Here is a 20,700-nt window from a genome sequence, read left to right as displayed (position 1 = left end):
GAAATGAATGACACATTATAATAATGATAACATGAAGGTCCTCCCCCTTTACTCTCTCCAGCATGTCAACCTAAGATAATATAGTGAGAGAATAAATATCCATCTTTCATCAATTTCTCTGCCTTCTTCAATCCCCTCCCTATCTGATGACCTATTTGCATCACATACCTCCCTCCCAAGTCCCCCTCTCCACCCCACATGACTTACCGTGCAGAAAGGACCCGACCAGGCACAGGGGTTACGTGATGGAGTAGATGATCACTTTTCGCCACGACTGCACTTCATCAAGTCCAATTTACAATTTTTTTTCAGTGTCAATGTGATACAGGGTATTAATATTTTAAAAATTCAGAAGAAAAAGAAACAATTTTATTTAAAACAATATACAATTCCAGTTACTGTACATGTTACCTATATTTATACAGTATCTAAAAGTTAATTAAGTACTGTACTAAGATTTTCTTCCAAATGGATCAGACCAAACTTTCATATCTGAAAAAAGAAAAGTGGTGTATAAGTTATAAAAAAAAAACATTAAAGGGTAAACAAGATAACCTTCACCATACTCTTCTGTATGAGGTCATGACACAGATTTAGTTCAACTTTCATACAAAGGTTCTAAGTTATATGCCAATTAAGGATCTGGGTTTATAATTTAAAATTTTGATTAATTAGTGTTAATTAAAGACCCTTACAATAAAAAACTTCAGAATACAGTAATGTCTTTAAAACATCAATTACACTGTGCACATAAGTTTTAAACCCCATTAAATGTATTTTATAAAAACATATAGGCAAACTTTACTATTTAAGCACGCATTAGTTTTCACTTTCCAGAAAAATCCTAAATCCGACCAAAAACACCTGACCTAATACTATAGTGAATATCTGTCAGAGCAAAGCTAGCCAGGCCTTGAAGGAGGCAAGGTGCTGGCTATCAGTAGGTATGGAGGGGCCGTGCCACCACCGATAGGCCTATCATGACCACTGGCCTGATGCCTACTGTAAACAAATGATTACAGGGACAGAGGCCAAGCACACCCATATGAGTTATAATAAGGAAGCATCACCGACCGACCCTCCGCGATATGCACACCACACCCCGTGACTCCCAAGCACATGGCAACAGTGACCCGATAACAACATCCACTACCCAGAAATCTCCTATAAAAGGGAGCCTACAGGGGAAGGGAGGCGTCAGTCAGTCGTATCTGCGAAAGGGCCAGCAACACTCGCTCCCTCGGTCCCGACTGTCAAGCGCCCTGAGAAGTCAGCACGTCATACCACCGGCTGTACTGGAGAAGACGACCAATAGTGGTGCAACGAAGTCTCAGCCCAGGCCATTGAAGATGTGCCAAAGATTAATCATATCAACGTAAGTACTGACTATGTAGTAGGTGATGCAGCGGAAGTGCCCAATCTACTGTTTGGTGAGAACATAACAATAATGTGTCTCGATCAGGTAAGAGCCTCCCATAAACCCCGCTGAACTAGTAAAATAAAGCTGTAACACACATTGGTGTTTTATATAGTACTACACTTGTACTGAGCCTGTGTTAATATATATGAACTTATCTTTACACCCTTGAGAGTCATGCTATCCTTCTCATCACTTTATAATCCTACTTTTATAAATTCTCACCGTCACTTCTTAATGAGTATATATCACTCATTATAATACCGTGCGTTTTGACAGATGATCATGAAGTAGATTTTGTTAAAATTTCACACAAAGGAACAGTACTTTTTTACATGTTAATGATGGATCTGGACTTATAACTTAGAATGTTGAGTATTGTTAATTAAAGATCCTTGCAATAAAAAAAAACACCTTTAGAATTTTTAAAACACCAATTACAAGCATACCTCAAAAACTGACGCATACAGTAGGGTATGTGGGCTGTACAAAGTCAACGGACAGTGAATCAACAGTTTTTGAAGCAATTAATCCCATAAGAATATAATAAATTCAAGGGGTTAGGGACCACCCAGCCCCAAACTCCCGTCTACCTTTGATATATCTCTGTCGTTCAAAGTGTCAAGCAATAAAAAAAAAAGCAGACGCATAAAGCAAGTATAATAAGCATTAATTAAGGAATGTAAGCATAAATTGAGACTGTTATTCACCAGTGTTGAAGCGTTGAGTCCACGTTGAGGCGTCATTCCTCCCCTCAACCAGCCCCTCTGGCTGATGCTTTGGCCACTGTTTCTGCCATTAACAGTTTTAAAAGATATCTCCACACATTTCTAAAACAATTACGGGCAAGTGGGAAATTTTTGGATTCAGCAGGCCTGTCAACGTGTTGATATCCCATGTCTATAAACCTGTTCTATACGGTTACTGGAGAAAATACAGCCATCTGCAGACATAATAAATGGCTTCTATCATAATGAAGTTTATTGTTAGGTTACTATGTTGTGGGAGGGAGGAGGGAGAGAAGATAAAGCGAGACGTCACCTTTGATACAACGTATTATTTTGTTCTCAAGTTAATATACAAATTAATACAAGGCATATACATACATAGGTATAAAGCTAGTCGTCGCATTCTGAACTTTATCACAAAAACTTTTTTAGAAAAAAAAATTGTCTTTTTCTCTTACAGAAGACTTTACAGGGAGTCCCCGACTTACGACCAACTCGACTTACATGGTGTACTCACACTTACGACCGCCTCAGTCGTACCAAAATGTGGTCAAATTATGTATTTTTGAGTCCCAAAGTCAGTACACAGACAAAATTTTCATCTGCAATTCACTTTGTGTGGCAAGCTTAAAAGTGAGTGTTTTGTGGTGTTGAAGAGAAAAAAAGACCCAAATTTTCTATTTTCTATGAGTTATTTAAGCATTTCCGACTTACGACCATTTCGACTTATGACCTGGATGTCGGTCCCTAACCCCGTCGTAAGTCGGGGAGTACCTGTATATTATTTATGATGAATCATATGCCATAAGAGGCTGATCATGGTAGAATAAAATAATGAATACAAACAGCAAACTGGCAAATATGGCATGGCCAGTCTCCCCCCCCTCCCCCATTACAGAGGGAGGGGGTGAGTGGTCAGGGAACCTCTCCCCTTGTGATTCAGCTTGTGTTTTACTTTGAAGTTAAATTATATACAGGTAGTTCTGCTATAACGCGATAATTGTGTTCTTGTAAAATATCGTGTTATAGAAAATCGCGTAATAGAAATAACAGGGCTTATGGAGAAAATAGGGTTAGGTGCAGATTACTCGAAATCGAAAAAATTTAGTATTTAGCCTAACACAAAGGATAGCACAGTCTAAATAAATGTTACATTCATATCTAATAATGAAATCATACAGTAAATTTAACACTTTACCTTGAAAAAATATGAATGTAACTTGATGGGGGAGAAGGGTGATTTTGAGGTTGATAACATTGAGCTTCTCTTCAAGTGTTATATCCTTTCTTTTACGATAATCACCGGGAATTCTATCATCAGAGCGCCTTTTGGAGATATTCTTCTTTACCATATTCACAGTTAATACCACAAAATTGGAGAAATAGTAAGCAAAAATCGCGTTATAGCAAACAAGCGTTCGCGTTATACAAATATTGTTCCGAATTCATAAATCGCGTTAGAGCAAATTCGCGTTATCAAAACACGCGTTATAGCAGAACTCCCTGTATTGTATCATATGTTGTTCTATACTGGACGTTATATTATTGATGATGAAACACCTTAATAAGCTGATCATATTAAAATACTTCCTTATAATGATTAAATAAAAACCAAAACTTGCAATCATGGCAACAGCCAGTCCCACACATCAAGTGTCATCCTGTACCTATTCAGTCTCGTTAGGCCTACATCAAATCTCATTAGACCACTGTACAGTATCCCCATTAAAGACAATATATACTCTACTTAAAACAGTAGCCATCATTTATGGGTTAAACAAAAGAGGAAGTATTGTTGGGACACTTAGGTGTGATTGTATATCAGACCTGACACAAAGTTGGAGGGAAGGCAGGGATATGAACAACATCATATACTGTACACGGTAGAGTCTTGATAATTCACAAAATACAAATTCGCGTAATCATGGCAAGGATTTGCACCACGCGCTCTGCTGCTCCTCCTCCAATGGTTGGATCAACGGGGTAGTAAGCGAAACTTGTGGGCATTTTCCTAATATATATTTGTCTGTTATGCGAAGCAGCAGTTAAGGGAACGTTGGTTCACAGGGTATACCTGTACACTGTGCCCGTAAGTTTTAAATCCCCCTTATATAAATTTCCTCAGGAATAATGTATAGACTAACTGTACCATTCAAGCACGTTTGTTTTTACTTTCCAGAAAAAAAACTGTGTCGCCCCCAAAACACCTGACCCGATACCTTGCTTTCCGGCACACGAGATTAGGACGTAGATTTTGTTAAAATTTCATACAAAGGTAATCTATTACATACTGATGAAGGTTCTGGGTTCATGTCAGCATACACACAGCCCACGGACAAGGTAGGCCCTAGCAGAGGTTTTTTGAGTGGGTGATCTCTCTGACCACTTGTTGACTGTACTGTTAAGCCAACATTATAATTACCCTCCCCGACACTTATGAAGCTACAATAGACTTACAAATAAAATACAATACAATACAACACATGCCACAAATCTTAACTCACTTCCTGGCTGGACGTCCTCTTGGTTGATCCCTTTCCTGGTTACTGCTTGAATTTTCTCTGAAAGTTACAGAGAATTTAAAAACAAAACATTATTAGTTTGCCTATAAAAGCATGACATCCCATTTTTATGGCCAAGGAGTAGACAAATGACCTGTGAGACTCGCTGTGATGTACAGTATTTGGGAAGTAACATTAGGTGATATGGTAGGTAGAGAGAAAAACTCAAAACAAGAATAGGGCAGGCAAAAACAGCATTTAATAATGTAAAAGACAAAATGAAATGGAACATTAACTTCAATTTGAGAAAAAGGCTACTGAAAGGCTATATATGACAGGGACTTACAGTATATTTGGGGCAGAACTGTGGACACTTTCAACAGACACCAGAAAGAGGTTGGAGGCCATTGTAATGTGATGTTACAAGCAAATTCTAAGAATAAGCTACACTGACAGGAAAATAAATGAAGTACCCCCTGTACTAAGGCAAGCAAAAACTTCAGGAGAAATACAGTAAAGCCTCCGATAACGACGGTTCAACTAACGAAGATTCATATCTAAGACCCTGGTTAATTTAGGACCCAATTCAATTTACACCATTACGTATTTTCTTTGTATTAACGACAAAATTAAAAAAATATATTACATTTTCATTTGAATAATAACTAAATCCCTATATTATAAAAAAAAAACCACGCCTTGCACACGGAGGCTGCCGGGCTTGTTAGTGGTGACGTCAGCATCACTAGTATAAACAATCGCAGCTGGCAGGCCCTTTGTTTTCACGCATCTGAACAGAAACAGGAGAAAAACTTTCTCAGGTTTCTTACGGTATCTTTGCATCCCTATTCAACATGAGCAAGAGAGCAAGTGATGGTAGTGTAGGGGTATCGACATATTAAAGTCGTCTAGCACTCAGGATGGAAGGAAACTCTAATGTGGTTTTCTTGTATAATATATAAGTTATATGATAGACAGTCTGGTGCTGGAGGTGCTGTGTGGTGAGGGGCTGCTTGGTAGAGACGTGCGGGAGTAGCTTGTTGAAGGAGGTAGATGTGCAGGAGCTTCGTTAGAGAAGATGTTGCCTGTTGCTGGCCTCCTGGTTGAATGAATGCTGGACAGCTAGGAGCTTGCTGGAGGAGGTGTTGCGTGTTCAGGAAGATGGGCCAGAATGAGAGTTGGTTGGTGAGGAAGCTCAGAGAAGGACATGCTCGCTGGCGGGAGCGAGGACCGCCAGGCAGGCGAGGAGATGCGAGGGGCAGCCAGGCAGCGGCGGAGGAGGAGGTGTTGCTAGTTCAAGAAGAATGGTCTGACTGAATCTCAAGGGAGAGACAGAGCTTATATACACCCAGCAGCGGCTATGAGTCATGGTGGGAAAACCCGAGAAGTAGCCGGTGAATAGTTCCGTTGCTAAGATACGGCGGGCATTGGAATGCGGATACGCTTGGTTGCTAGGGAAGGCGGCACATTGGAATGTGATGGCAGGTGGTGGGCTGCTACGCAGTTAGTTTGTAGGGGAGACATCCACTACAGTAGCATTGTTTCAAAAGCTAATAGAAAGTGTATAAGCTTAGCTGAGAAACTAGATATGTTAAAACAATATGAAAAAGGCGAGAGGTCTGTGGATATTATTTGGAGCACGCAATGAACATATTTTCTGAAGTGGATGTATGAACAGAACAAAGCATTAAAATTTAAATAAATGCAAATGACCTCTACATAACGATGTATAATGAGAAAAGAAAGCAGCTGTGCAAGGTTCTTTTGACAGCTTTATTATTCGAAAGCCTAAGCTATCAACTTCAGCTACACCAACAAATTCAGCATCATAGCAGCTTCAACAACTTCAGGTTCAGTAACAGTTTCAGCTACAGCTTCAGCCAGCGTTGAACCTGATGACTTCGTCATCTGAGTAAAAACTCACACAACATCATTGGCTGTCCTTATGTTTTAGACTTTACACTAATGGCGAGTAGAATTTTAGTTTTACATTCATAAATATTATTTAAAACATATATGAACAGTAAATAAGTGTTGCTTTCACATTCTTATGTGGAGAAATGACGATATGTTTTCACATGTGCGCCCTTACTGTACATAAGTTGGCGTTCCCAATTGTCTCGCTATATTTCTTTACCATTAGTGGTTAGCTACTTCTAGAGTTCCATTTATTAACATTAAATAACATTACTTAAAACATACATACAGGTATTCAATTTTTTTACATTAAGTTCACTACAGCAACAACCAGGGTCTAATTTTCTTCAGTTTCTTATGTAGAACCATCGTCACTCATGAAAACAATGCCGTCTTGTCTCCTCGTGTGTGTTTTAATATTCCACGTATTATTAATGAATTGCATTATTCATTTCACATACATAAACATTAATTCAATCAATTACATATTCAGTAATAAACAATAATGAATCTTTTGTACACATTCTTAAGATAAATGACCATGTTTCCTTGAGTGCGCACGTACTGTATACACTGGCGTTCCACTATCAGTCTCACTTTTTTCTTTAATATAAGTGGGTATTTCTACTGTACATTAACTAACATTAATTAAAACATACATATTTTTTACATTACATTTCTTCAGTTTCAGGTGGATAACTGACATTATGGGTGTAAACACTGACAACAATGCCGTCTCTTATCCTCTTGTGTGTTTTAATACTCTACGTATTATTAATGAATTGTATTGTTCATTTCACATATATAAAGATTAATTCAATCAAATACATATTCAGTAATAAACAATAATGAATCTTTTGTACATATTCTTAAGATAAATGATGTGGTATCCTTAAATGTGCACGTATATGTTGGAGTTCCCAATCCTTCTCTATTTTTTCTTTGCCATTAGTGATTAGCTACTTCTATTGTTCCATTTATTAGCATCAAATAACGTTACTTAAAACATATACAGGTTGACAATCCCTTATCCGAAATCCTTGGGGCCAGAGGCATTTCGGAATTTTTTGGTTTTCAGAATGTTTTTTTTTTTTTGTACAATATTAGCCCACCCGGGCACAAGTCACTGACCCAGGGATTATTTTTCTGGAATTGTTTGTTAAATAGTAGACATGTTTGATTAGCACCTGTCACACACATTAGGAGTTCAGCACCTGTTTTCAACCACCACGACTGTGGACTACAACTGGAGTTGCTCAAGATGTGCTAAGGTAATAAAAGATACTGTACAGTATTAGAATCAGCAGTGCAGAGTAGTACTGAAGCATCAATATAACTTACTGTAGTTATCAACATTCATCATTGGGTAAATAACGATGGGATAGAGGGCAGCACTGATGAACCCCACCAAACCCCCAACGAAGACCCCATATCGCCAACCACGTAAAATTGTCATCACCTGAAAAGAAAAACATTATAAATGAAGAATTAATTCACATTTAAAAGTATTTCAACAATACAAGAATAAATAAGCTTAGTTCACATTTTATACACATGCACACATTTTCCTGCAAATCTTTCCTGCATTCTATAGACTGTAAATTCACTCTAAATGGACTTGGGACATGGAACAATTTATTTTATTTAGCATAAAAATTCTGTATTGTACAGGGGAGGGTCATCTGTAATGTACAGGGGCGGGTCATCTGTAATGTACAGGGGCAGGTCATCTGTAATGTACAGGGCCGGGTCATCTGTAATGTACAGGGGCGGGTCATCTGTAATGTACAGGGGTGGGTCATCTGTAATGTACAGGGGCGGGTCATCTGTAATGTACAGGGGAGGGTCATCTGTAATGTACAGGGGCGGGTCATCTGTAATGTACAGGGGCGGGTCATCTGTAATGTACAGGGGAGGGTCATCTGTAATGTACAGGGGAGGGTCATCTGTAATGTACAGGGGCGGGTCATCTGTAATGTACAGGGAAGGGTCATCTGTAATGTACAGGGGCGGGTCATCTGTAATGTAAAGGGGAGGTTTAGAACTGTATAGGTTGTAAAGCCGAGGCTCAAGCTTCAGCCCTTGTTAAATTGAAGTGTGCACCAGGTCCCAGATGCACAAACATGTCAACATCAGTGGCAGTCACCCAAATGGAATTTACAACAACTCACTTTTCTACACAGTTGCTGCTGTATTGTTTTATATATGTTGTAATTTACAGGTAGTAGACAGCTACCAAACAGGGAGGTACTACCGCCTGGGATGATATTGGAAGCATAATGTGTTGTCTAATGGTAGACTCTGCTGCTATATGGCATCACGAAAACTGTGACCAAGTCCCAGGTTGCTGATCTATCTTTCTGCCTCATTTACACACAATTGTAGGGTCTCAACTGTCTCTCTTACTATTGACAACACCACAAATATAACCGTACTCATTCTTGATCTGTTCTATTCATTCTATTTTATTCTCCTATGTCAGTTGATATTAATATTGAAGCGGGACCTTCTCGGATGGGTCCCACTGGTCGGGAGGTTGTGGACCCCAGGGCCGACCTGATCATCATCAAGTTACTGGGGCTTCAACTGATGCCACCTAGGTTGCTGGAGGATCGGCTTTTATCACACTTCATTTTTCCAACATTTGCGGACTGAGATCCAATTTTCATTCCGTGAAGCACCACCTATTAACCTCTACCCCCGACCTCTTACTACTTTCCGAACTTCAACTGACCAAAGCAGCTTCACCCAAACCTTTTCAAGTCTCCAACTACAACCTTTATACCTCTTTCCGTTCTAAGGGAGGTGTATGCGCCTACTGCAACACACGTACACCTATAGCCCGACTCACGGATCTTGAATCTTCCCTTTATGATGTCATCTGGCTCAAAATATCTCTACCTACTGTGACTATTTTTCTGTTTCCTATACTGTTCTCCCAACTCTACCAACTATTTCAAACTCTTTGACTATCTCACTTCTTGTCATGAGTCGTTGCTATCCACACACCCCAACACTGAGATCCTCTACCTAGGGGATTTCAATGTACATCACAGAGAGTGGCTTGGCTCTGCAAGGGATGACCCAGGTGGAGCTGAGGCACTCTCTTTTTCCTTACTTAATGATTTGGAACAAATAATCAAACACCCTACACGCGTTCCTGATCGACATGATCAACTTGCTAACATTCTTGATCTTTGTTTTACCTCTGACCCCTCACACTATACCATACTCAATTTCTGCCCCTTAGGGTCTTCTGATCACAGCCTTATTTCTATTAAATCTAACTGGGCATGACCACCTCCCCCACCCCCCTCTAAACGTCAACTATGGCACTATCGGAGGGCAAGCTGGCAATCCTTACAAGAATTCCTCACCGACTTTCCTTGGGATGAGTGTTGCTTTTCCACTCGGGACGCTTCGGTAAGTGTTGACAGCATTGCTGGGGTTGTACAGGATGGTATGAAGGCATTTATCCCATCTTCTACCAAAACTTTCACTTTTCAATCATGGTTTGATCGCTCCTGCTCTCCTGCATGCCGGGTGAGAGATAGGGCATATCGAGCTATGAAACTATCTCCTTCTCCTATTACCCACGCCTCTTTCATTACTTCTAGGAATCGTTGTAAGGCTATTCTTCGTAGGGCCAAGCGGAATTTTATAAAAAGAAAGACCGCTGTCCTGACTAATTCTTCCTCTAGTAAATCCTTCTGGTTCTTATCCAATATCATCTGTAACAACTTCTGCACTCCTTCTTTTCCTCCCCTCTTCCGACCCAATAACTCTATAGCCAACTCTCCCTCTGACAAAGTCAATCTCTTTGACACCTTATTCTCCACTAATTCCACCTTAGACGATTCCCACTCTATCCCTCCTACCCCTGCTCCTCCTACTGAACCTATGCACTTTCCTATAATCTCCACTCGTAGGGTTGCCGGTGTGTTATCCAGGTTGGATGTGAGTAAGGCGCATGGACCGGACGGAATACCCCCTCGTGTTCTGAGGGAGTGTGCTGAAGTTCTGGCCCCTGTGCTTGCTCGCCTCTTTTGCCTCTGCCTCAAAACCCAAACTTTTCCTTCTTCTTGGAAGCATGCCTTGGTTCAGCCCATCCCGAAGAAGGGTGACCATTCTAATCCCTCTAACTATCGCCCCATTGCCCTAACTTCATCCATCTCTAAGATTTTCGAAACTATCTTGAACTCCCATTTTCTCCGTCACCTTGAACGCCATTCTCTTTTGTCAGATCACCAGTATGGCTTTCGCCAGGCGAGATCTACTGGTGATCTGCTCTCCTACTGCACCCATCTTTGGTCATCCTCTCTTAGGGATTATGGGGAAACTTTTGTTGTGGCCCTCAACATCTCCAAAGCATTTGACAGGGTATGGCACAAGTCTTTGCTTTCTAAATTTCCCTCGTATGGTTTCTCTCCCCCACTTTTTCTAATCTCTAGCTTCCTTGAGAACCGATCCATGACAGTTGTTGTCGAGGGATCCATCTCTCGCTCTTTCTCTGCCAATAATGGTGTCCCACAGGGTTCTGTTCTTTCACCTACTCTCTTCCTTCTTTTTATCAATGATTTACTTCACAACTAATTCTATCCATTCTTACGCTGATGATTCTACTCTTCACTCTTCTTCACATTTTCCCCTTCCTCCTAACTCTTATATTAGATCTGTTTCTAGAGCTGATATCATTACATCTATCAATGAGGATCTGTGCAGCTTCTCTGAATGGGAAGGTACAATCTTGGTTATATTCAACAGTAATAAGACTCAATATTTACCAATTATACTTTCTAAATTAGATGATCACCCACCAATTACATTTCAGGACGCTAAAATTCTGCCAAATTATAAAATAAATATGTTAGGCCTCACCATTTCCTCCAATATGTCCTGGAAATCACACATCCTTAATATAGCTAAAGCTGCCTCCCGATAGTTGGGAATGCTGTACAGATGCCGTAGCTACTTCACTCCTGAGCAGTTGCTTCAAGTATATAAGGGATTCATTCGTCCTAACTTGGAGTATTGCTTTCATATCTGGGTGGCTCTTCTTCTGTCCAACTGTTAGAGAGTTGTACGGACAACGACCTACTTGAAAAAAACAGATCACACAAACGAAAAATTTGCTAAATTGAAAAAGTTAAAATTCGAAGATATTAACACCTACTGCTGTGCCCTCTTTGTTTACAAATCTATCAATCACTTGCTTGACAATAATTATTTCCAGTTCTGGAATAATCAGAGATACAACTTAAGGCACCCAGAGCTACTAAGACCACCCCCCATGTGCTCCTCCCAGTCCCAGACCTCCATAAAATATGTGAAGGTGTGGAACAACTTACCCCCGCCCATCCAAGCAAAGACTACACTCCATTCCTTTAAATCATCTCTGAAAAAATATCTATTGTCTAAGTATTAATATTTCTTGTAATACCTACTTTATACACCTGCTATTATTGTACCATCAAAACCGTTTTATCGGAATTTATCATATTAACAGATAAGAAATTACCATTGCAATAAATATATTTGCCAACTAGACATAATCCTGACAGCTCTGTCCTCTTGTTCAACCTTAATACTACTGTACAATTCTTGTTGTACTGCTCCCCCATTATATTTATGTTTTTCAATTCCACTGTAATTTATGTACTGAATATACCTGCACTTATAAAAAATAAATAAAATAATAAATAAATAAATAAATAAAATAATAAATAAATAAATAAATAAAATAATAAATAAATAAATAAATAAAATAAATAAATATTGAAGTGATAACCGTGATAACAATTTGAGATGTTCTTGTTACCACCATGCTATTGTAATATTCCAGATGATACTAAATGTTACATAATACTTCCTTGAGATAAATGTATAGTATATATCAGGTGCCTCAAAGAGAGCTCAGGTTCTCAACTGGCTCAGCCATGTTAATATTGTTATTATTATCCACTCTGTATCTGTGTTTTTCTGGCTGAATAAATTGTTTCAATTCAATTCAATTCAAAAGGGTGGAATCAAAGGCATTTCGTCTTATTAACTCTCCTCCTTTAGTCGACAATCTTTCTTCCCTTTCTCTTCACTGCAATGTTGCTTCACTCTCTTTCTTTTACAGGTACTTTAACGGGCAATGTTCGGTGGATTTGGCATCCCGTGTACCGCCGGCAAGGCCGCGGGCTCGTAACACACGTCTTGCCCGCGGTGCCCACCATTTCTCTGTGGATGTCGGTCACACTAGAATAACCTGTTATAGTACCTCCTTCTTTCCTCACACAGCCAAACTGTGGAATGCTCTGCCTTCTTCTGTGTTTCCATACTTATACAATCTGTCTCACTTTAAAAAGCTGGTTTTCCAGCATCTTCGTGGTGTAGATTAACACAGTATAACCTTTTCCTTCTCTATTTTTAATTTCTTTCTGTTCTTATTTTTTTGCCCCCCAGGCCCCGTTGTGGGTCGTTTGACCTGTGCCCGGGTGGGCTAACTCCCATAAAAAAAAAAAATAAAAAAATAATTGTATTCGGACAGTACTGTACAGTACTGTAGCTCCAACCATATTATCTGCCTTTACACATCTTCTGTAAATGTCCAAAACAAGGAAAGCAACATACAGAAACAATGTAATTTAATGACTTGGTAATGGAGCCCAACAAGGGGTAGTGAGAGTAACCACCAGGTGGCTAAGATGGTAGCTCCTGGACCATAGGAGTGTCAGGTCCCCTGATGCCCACTTGACCCTAGCCACACTGTGACCAGCCGATTGATTTGATCAGGCCCGACCAAGCCACCCGTCTAGCTGGAATAGGGGACCAAAGAGATGTGTAGCTAGCGACAGGGAGTAGTGTGCAGCGTCGCTCAACCTCCAGGACTCCCATCTCCCAGCATTATGGGCGCCACACACGTGAGAGAGTATTCCAGCCCTGGTGGTCTGGGCTGGGGACAATGCTGCCAGTCTGCTCTCAAAACCAGCAGCAGGATAGGAGCTATTTTGTCTGGATCCTCCCCAGTGACCCACCCAGTTTGGGAAACCCTTCCCCTCCCTCTGAGGAGGAAGCAACGGGGACCAAGCCCATCTCTGGTACTGCTCACCGGATCATTAGGATTCGCAAGCCGCCCACCCCCCGCATCAAGGCAGCTCCCGTTGGGGGGGGGGTCTGTAAAGGATATAAACAATGTGGCCTGGAGGATAATAAACAGACACCTGATGCCCTAAATGTTTACTTTCACCAGTGTTCACACAGATGATGGACAACATGCCAGTACAGTACCTAGGAGGATGCATACCTAAATTAATTGAGAGATATATACAGTACAGTACAGTATAGCAATTACAGATGACGTCTTCAAAAAGAAAACAGCTAACTTGAAATAATTGAAAGTCCCTGGGGTGGATGGGGCACAGACCTAGATGGTACATGACTCTTATTCAAGAGATCTTTGGATCAAGGAAAAATGCAGAGGGACTGGAAATCAGCCAGAGTAGAAAAGGTGCAGCAGAGAATTACAGACCGATCAGCCTAACATTCCATATATGCAAATGCTTTGTGATAATTCTGAGGGATGCCATCATCCAACACCTGACTGAGCAGTGAACACAATCTTATCAACACATTACAACACTGAAGCCTGGAGAGGAAATCCTGCCTCACTAACTTACTCCCTTTCCTTGAAGCGGTTGGCGGCATATAACCTGAGCAGTTGTGTCGCCAGGGATGTAATTACTGCAATCAATCTTTAAAAAGGTAACAGAGTACTGTACACAGACCAAGATCTACCAATGGACGTGTTATTCACTACTGTACTGTATACAGTATAGATTTTGTTTAAGGTGTTTCACAAAATCCCAAATGCATGGCTAGCCTATAAGATCCAGGCACATGGCATTAAAGGCAAATTATAGAAGTGGATTAATCATCTGGCTCAGGGACAAGCAATAGAGAGTGGTTATAAATGATAGACAGTGAGAATGGATAAAGGTTCTCCGTGGAGTGTTACAAGAATCCATCGTTGGATATCAATGAAAATATATCAAACCATGTTGTCAAGTTTGAGGATGACATGATGATATTTGGGAAGATGGCAAGTCAAAGTGATGTCACAATCAGGCAAAAAGAACTACACGAGCTGTTCAAATGGTTGAGAGACTGGAAAATGCTTTTTAATATTACAAGACACTGTATACGAGTAAGACTTAGTACGTAGGATGCAACAACCCTTATCATAACTACAGAATCTACAGTATTGTGTTAATAACACTTTCCTGTATACAGCATGCCCTTAAAATTCGCTGGGGTTGGGGGGGGGTGTATTTTTACTTGTGTGCAATGAAAAGTACTGAATACAGGCAAACCCCGTTATTCATAGCCTTGGTATTCGTAACCCTGTTTATCCGCAATCAATTTATTGTTACCCATTTCCACTATTCACAATGGTAGCCCCGTTTATTCTCAAATTCTTACCAGCAAAAATTTTTAACCGCGCGCCTCAATCTTAGCGGAGGACAGCATGTGTACATATTCCTCCTCCATACGCTCCCACTCGCCTCAGACTCACACGTGCTGGCGTGTGTTTTGTGTGATCTAGCAATGCCTAAGCGACCAGCTACTAAAACTCCCAGCACTGTTACTAAGAGATCACGTGTGGCAGTTACGTTGGACGTGAAATTGGATATCGTAAAAAGACACGAACACGGAAAAGGAACGTCAGTGATTGGGCACGTGCACAGCTTGGCTCCCTCTACGGTGCATTCTATAGTTAAAGCGTCGACAAGATCAAGGAGATGGCCGGGTCTGCAACACCACTGACGGCTACGAAGGTGACGAGGTTCTGTGATGTCTACATTTAAAACTTACGTCACACATCTACTCACATAAACATTCAAACACTCACACACTCAGCATGTAAAGTACCCCTGTATACTTTACTTGTAAACATATACGCCTAATAAACTCAGAGTGTTTGTTATTGATGTTTATTTGTTATTGATGTTTATTTGATATTATGCCCTTGTTTCTTTATTTATTTTATGTTCTATATATATTGAGTAAAACAAGTGTTAAAATCTGACGGCTGTATCCCCCCTATTTACATTATTTCTTGTGGGAGAAATTGCTCCGCTATTCACAATTTCTATATTCTCAACGAGTTTCATGCCCGTAACCTTTATGATAAGAGAGGCAGCCCTGTATTCCCTTTATGTGTTTACCCTTAGGAGAATTATTTCTTTTACCTGTATTGTATACTGTATGTGTGTCAACTCCGTGCTTTGTTATTAAAGTGAACTTTAATAACAAAGCACGGAGTTGACTTGAGGGTCGACTCACATTGTTTATAAATTTTGTTGTCTTGTGTTTGATTATTTGTGAGAGAATTTTCCCATTATTATTTATTTGTATGTGTTTTGTGTGTGTGTGTGTCTACACACACATATTTAATATACCTACAGGTAAAGGAAATTACTGTCTCTAGAACGAATGGCTCTCTGTCCCAGCCACAAAAATGCCGGCAACTTTTAAACTACCCACAGACATTCAAGGGTACATCCAGAGTGTCATCCGCGAATAATAGAGGACTGCGAAATAAAAATCAGCAAATTATCTGGGTGTAGTGTATATATAATATTGAAGTGACAGAAGAGCAAGTGACAAGGATGCTAGGGAGTTTAAACCTTTCACTGCGTGGCTCAACTTTATTCACATTTTGATTCTTGTCCTTCACCGTGTAAATCGACTTTAGTCCACATTCATAAAAAAACTTTCCTTTAACGCGTAACTCGACTACAGTCCCTCGGGTTTGAATTACGTGCCGGCCCAGTAGATGCTGCCACCTAGCAGCGACTGGGGCAAGCTGAAGCTCCTGCCATCAAAACACGAGGCGTCAACATTGCTGCTCGTGTTTTTCGCCCAGTTTCCCTACTTTTATGGCTAATAACTGTTTATATTATATATAAAATGTTAATATTTATTCAATAGATTTAATACTAGCACTTGGAGTGTGAAAATCATTAAATTAGAAGGGAATTGAATGAGGTAAGTTGGGAAGTGAAATTATTTCTTGCATATGCCATGATGGAAAATTATGTGACAATGTTTATTCATGGTTTTTTAGAGAATAATGGTATATACTAGTGATATTTTAACAGTTTAAGAGTGTGCTATATGAAATACGTACAGGAATTAGAAAGCGGCAGTGCATAATGAATAGAGGAGAAAGGAAACATGATATAAGAGGAAATAGAGCAACACAGATAACCAGAGAGCCAAACATGGCATACAGTATTGAGACGAGTTTTCCGATACTTCATGTTTTTCTTTGCCTTTCAGAAATGTCTGGAATACGTGAGTGAGTAAGGCATGTAGAATGTGAAAGGTAAATTAAGTTTTTATGGATATATATGAATGTATTCTTTACCTGTATATATTCCCAAAGGAGTTGCCTTACATTCAACTTCATCTTTTATAACTTTAATTTATATTGTGTTCTAGTCCAATAGATTAACCCTGTAACTAGACTATTCCGATCTTTTATTTCATTTACCCACTAACATTCTCGTCGGTGCACAAGTGATTTTTGCATTTACCCCTAAGATATAGGTTTCAATATACAGTATATATGAATAATGGTCAGTAATACAAAATTATGTGACTTCAATGAAAGATAAACTATTTATCGTTGCAGTTTACACTATCTGACATATCTACTTATAATATTGCCCATTATTATGAACACAGAAAAAAAAAGTGTTTTCCCCCACCAAATTGTAAATTGACCCTAGATATTATTACTTTATCATTTTTTAATTGTTAAATATGGATTCCTTACACTTTTCTCATTAAAAAAAAGTAGTTAAAAAGTTTATGTAAGCAATTTCTTTTTTAGTGAATTTTGGCACTTATTGGGTTAAACTCAAAACAATGAGGCCAGGTGGTATACATGCAAGAATTTTGAAAGAGGCAGCTGATCAACTTGTATGTCCATTAACACATACAGTCAGCCCTCGACTTACGATGAGGTTAGGGACCGCCGACCAGGTCATAAGTCAAATTGGTCGTAAGTCGAAAATGCGAAAATAATACAGTATAGTCTCGATTTACGAGGTCAATTGATCCCGTGGAGGTCCGCGTAAACTGAGAAACGCATAAACGAAATAACAGAACATATGGGATTAATTGAAATAGAGACTGGGCCGACCCCCAAACTACACTTTTTCCGACACAATACCTATGTTGTAGTAAAAATAACATCTTAATTTTATGATGGTATGCACACACAATTAATATTTAAGAGAAATACAGTTGCCGGTTAATGTCCGTTCAAATAATGAACTCAATTTCCCCCCTTCCCACGCACGCTGGCTCCCTCCCTCCCTGAGAAATGTTTGGGGAAAAGGACTAGGCTTTTAGGTTAGTAATAAATAATACCTCAGACTATATTTAGGAGAATATAATTTACATTGCTGGATTCCTTGCAAGACAGCGAATAATTTGAATATAAATGTCATATATTTTGCACAAAAGATAAAATTTTTGCTCTCTCTAATAAAATTCTTAAATTAGATCTAAAATTTGTATGTCTAATGCAAATTTTAGCTTGTTCATATTCAAATTAATCACTATCTTATAAGAATTCCAGCAATGTAAATTATATTCTGGTCGGGTAATTTATATGAATTTTATGAGCTAAAAACAAATATCTCAAGTAAATAAACAAATTATACTTCACCAGACACAATACGTACGTACGTTGTAGTAAAAATAACATCTTAATTTTATGATGGTATGCACACACAATTAATATTTAAGAGAAATATCAATAATATTGGGTTTTTTAACACTTACGTTAGTAGAAGAGATGGCTGGGTACACGGGGATGGGGGGTTGGTTCTGAGGCAGAGGGCAGATTAGTGGCCCTCACCTGTATCACTTGTATCAATTGTATCACTATCCACCACAGAGGCTTGCAGGGCCTCTTTGTCAAACCCCTCAAAGTCCATATCCTCACTATCACTAACACTGACTTGGGCTGACTGTGGTGTTTATTACTGAATGTCTTTTATATGCTAATCAAGTCTGGTGTCCATATTTAATTAAGGACATAGAAGCAATATAAAACGTGCAGCAAAGAGTAAGTGAACTGGTGCCAATGTTGAAGAGCCTGACCTATGAAGCTGAGATTACCCACACTAGCCTACTGAAGAACAGGAGGAGACATGACCCACACTAGCCTACTGAAGAACAGGAGGAGACATGACCCACACTAGCCTACTGAAGAACAGGAGGAGACATGACCCACACTAGCCTACTGAAGAACAGGAGGAGACATGACCCACACTAGCCTACTGAAGAACAGGAGGAGACATGACCCACACTAGCCTACTGAAGAACAGGAGGAGACATGATAGACACACACAAGACTCTGAGTGGTATACAACCTGGAAGTGTGTCTGGATATTGTGAGAGGACCAGACAACTAGAGGTCATCGTAAGAAAATATTTAAGGGAAGATCACGACTAAACAAGAGAAAGAACACAGTTTGTAATAGAGTAATAAATAATTGGGTATTGTTTTACTGTCACTCAACATGGAATCTTAGGAATTTCGTATTTGCAATCAATAGTTTAGACAGAAAAATTTTTACTTTAGGACATGAGTCCCTATGGGTTGACCAACATGTTTTACCAGTGTATTTTGGTGTGTTTTAAATGAATATGACTTTCATTTTTGGCGGAAATTGCTCGTTTTTGCCCCCCCCTCCTTATAATGGGGGGAGGGCCTGGGAAATCAGGGTTTTTGGGTGGGGGGAGAAAACGAGTCATCTAATCTAACAAAACCTAACCTAACCCCTAGCCTGGGGCTCTGCCCCCGGACCCCTGGTAGGCCTAGCTTAACCTAACTGAACCTACATGTTTCAGTAGTTTAAGACTTTGGGGCACACCATGTCCAAAAGTACAATACTTTAGTTAGAATTGAATAGAATGATTGTCTTTCTCGTAAAACTCGGCAATAAACTTAAAATAATTGTACGAGGATGAATGACAACCAACCTCCACCACGGCCATTGTGAGACTGGTCAATGAAATAAAAATCCGTACCCAGGCTGCTTCCTTTGGAAAAAATAAAATAAAAATCAATTGCGATTGGTCGAAAAAATTTGCGTGATATTGATACATCATTGGTCACGACTGGATGACTCGGTCAATATTGTGCATGCGTGACGCTCAGATAACATCTCCTCACAGAGACAAAGACTGAAAACTACGTAAAATCAATTAAATTAAATTGTGTCGTTATTATCCATTTCCACCTGGTATATATGGGGTTCAAAATGTTCAGAATAGAGAGAACTAAATGTTTGAGTAGTTTATAACCTCTTGGTGTGCTGTGTCTGAGAGCAAAATATATACCAGATGAAGTTAGGTTAGGTTAGGTTAGGTTACATAATTTTTAGGTCATGTGAGGAAAATGTCATAGAAGAAAAGTATCTTAGAATTGTATATAAATTATTGAATGAAAAGATAAAATTCTTAAAATTCCATGGTTGTGTGAGAGTAAAATTATACCATTGGAATGTGTTACTCCTGTATGTAATTGGATCTAAGTCAGTCTTAACCTTTGAAAGACATTTAGACAAAGCTTAGAGAAATCAGTATTTGCTAGATGATTACAAAGCTAAAATTCAGCTTAATAAAATTATCTCCCCAGCTATCATCAATTCACCTAAAAGTTTATAGTTGGCTACACAGACATAACAGCCTCTTTCCAGATAGTCAAATACTACTACTACTACTATTAACGAGATATAACAAATAATAACCATAAATAACACCCCAGGACACATTCACGGTCAAATAGCCACTAGGGTAAAGTAATCAGTTATATTAGTTACTCAATCACTATGATAAAGGTAATTAATATTATCTATACAATATATATACAATATTTTCCTCCTTTATGGTTATTTATAGACTACTGTAGGTGAATTATAGTAGATTATTAAAGAGAGTTAAAGGGACTGACCTCACTGATGGTCTTGGTGTCACTAATGAATGCTATGGGGGGGGGGTTTACTTAACCTCTAAGTCATTTAATAATAATAATTAATAAGAAATAATTGTTTATCTATATTTATAA

The 20,700-nt window shown here is 39.2% G+C and overlaps 2 protein-coding genes across 2 annotated transcripts in view; one reads left to right on the top strand and one right to left on the bottom strand.

Annotated features, from left to right (window-relative positions):
• Window positions 1-355: 355 nt before the first annotated feature.
• On the bottom strand, window positions 356-20,674 carry LOC121858946 (small integral membrane protein 20-like). The gene is made up of 4 exons (XM_042355601.1): window positions 20,587-20,674; window positions 7,905-8,022; window positions 4,650-4,706; window positions 356-492 (listed from the first exon to the last, which is right to left on the bottom strand). The coding sequence occupies exons 2-4, from the start codon at window positions 8,017-8,019 to the stop codon at window positions 452-454; spliced, it is 213 nt and encodes a 70-aa protein (XP_042211535.1). The 5' UTR covers window positions 8,020-8,022; window positions 20,587-20,674; the 3' UTR covers window positions 356-451.
• The window catches only part of LOC121858944 (probable protein phosphatase 2C T23F11.1), a 39,735-nt gene continuing 33,274 nt past the window's right edge, over window positions 14,240-20,700 (top strand). Inside the window, exon 1 of the mRNA XM_042355600.1 lies at window positions 14,240-14,312. The gene's annotated coding sequence lies outside the window, so the exon portion shown is untranslated. The remainder of the gene's footprint in view (window positions 14,313-20,700) is intronic.

Source organism: Homarus americanus, unplaced genomic scaffold, assembly GCF_018991925.1.
Source record: "Homarus americanus isolate GMGI-L3 unplaced genomic scaffold, GMGI_Hamer_2.0 scaffold8226, whole genome shotgun sequence".
NCBI lineage: Eukaryota > Metazoa > Arthropoda > Malacostraca > Decapoda > Nephropidae > Homarus > Homarus americanus.
This window is presented reverse-complemented; position numbering and strand designations above follow the sequence as displayed.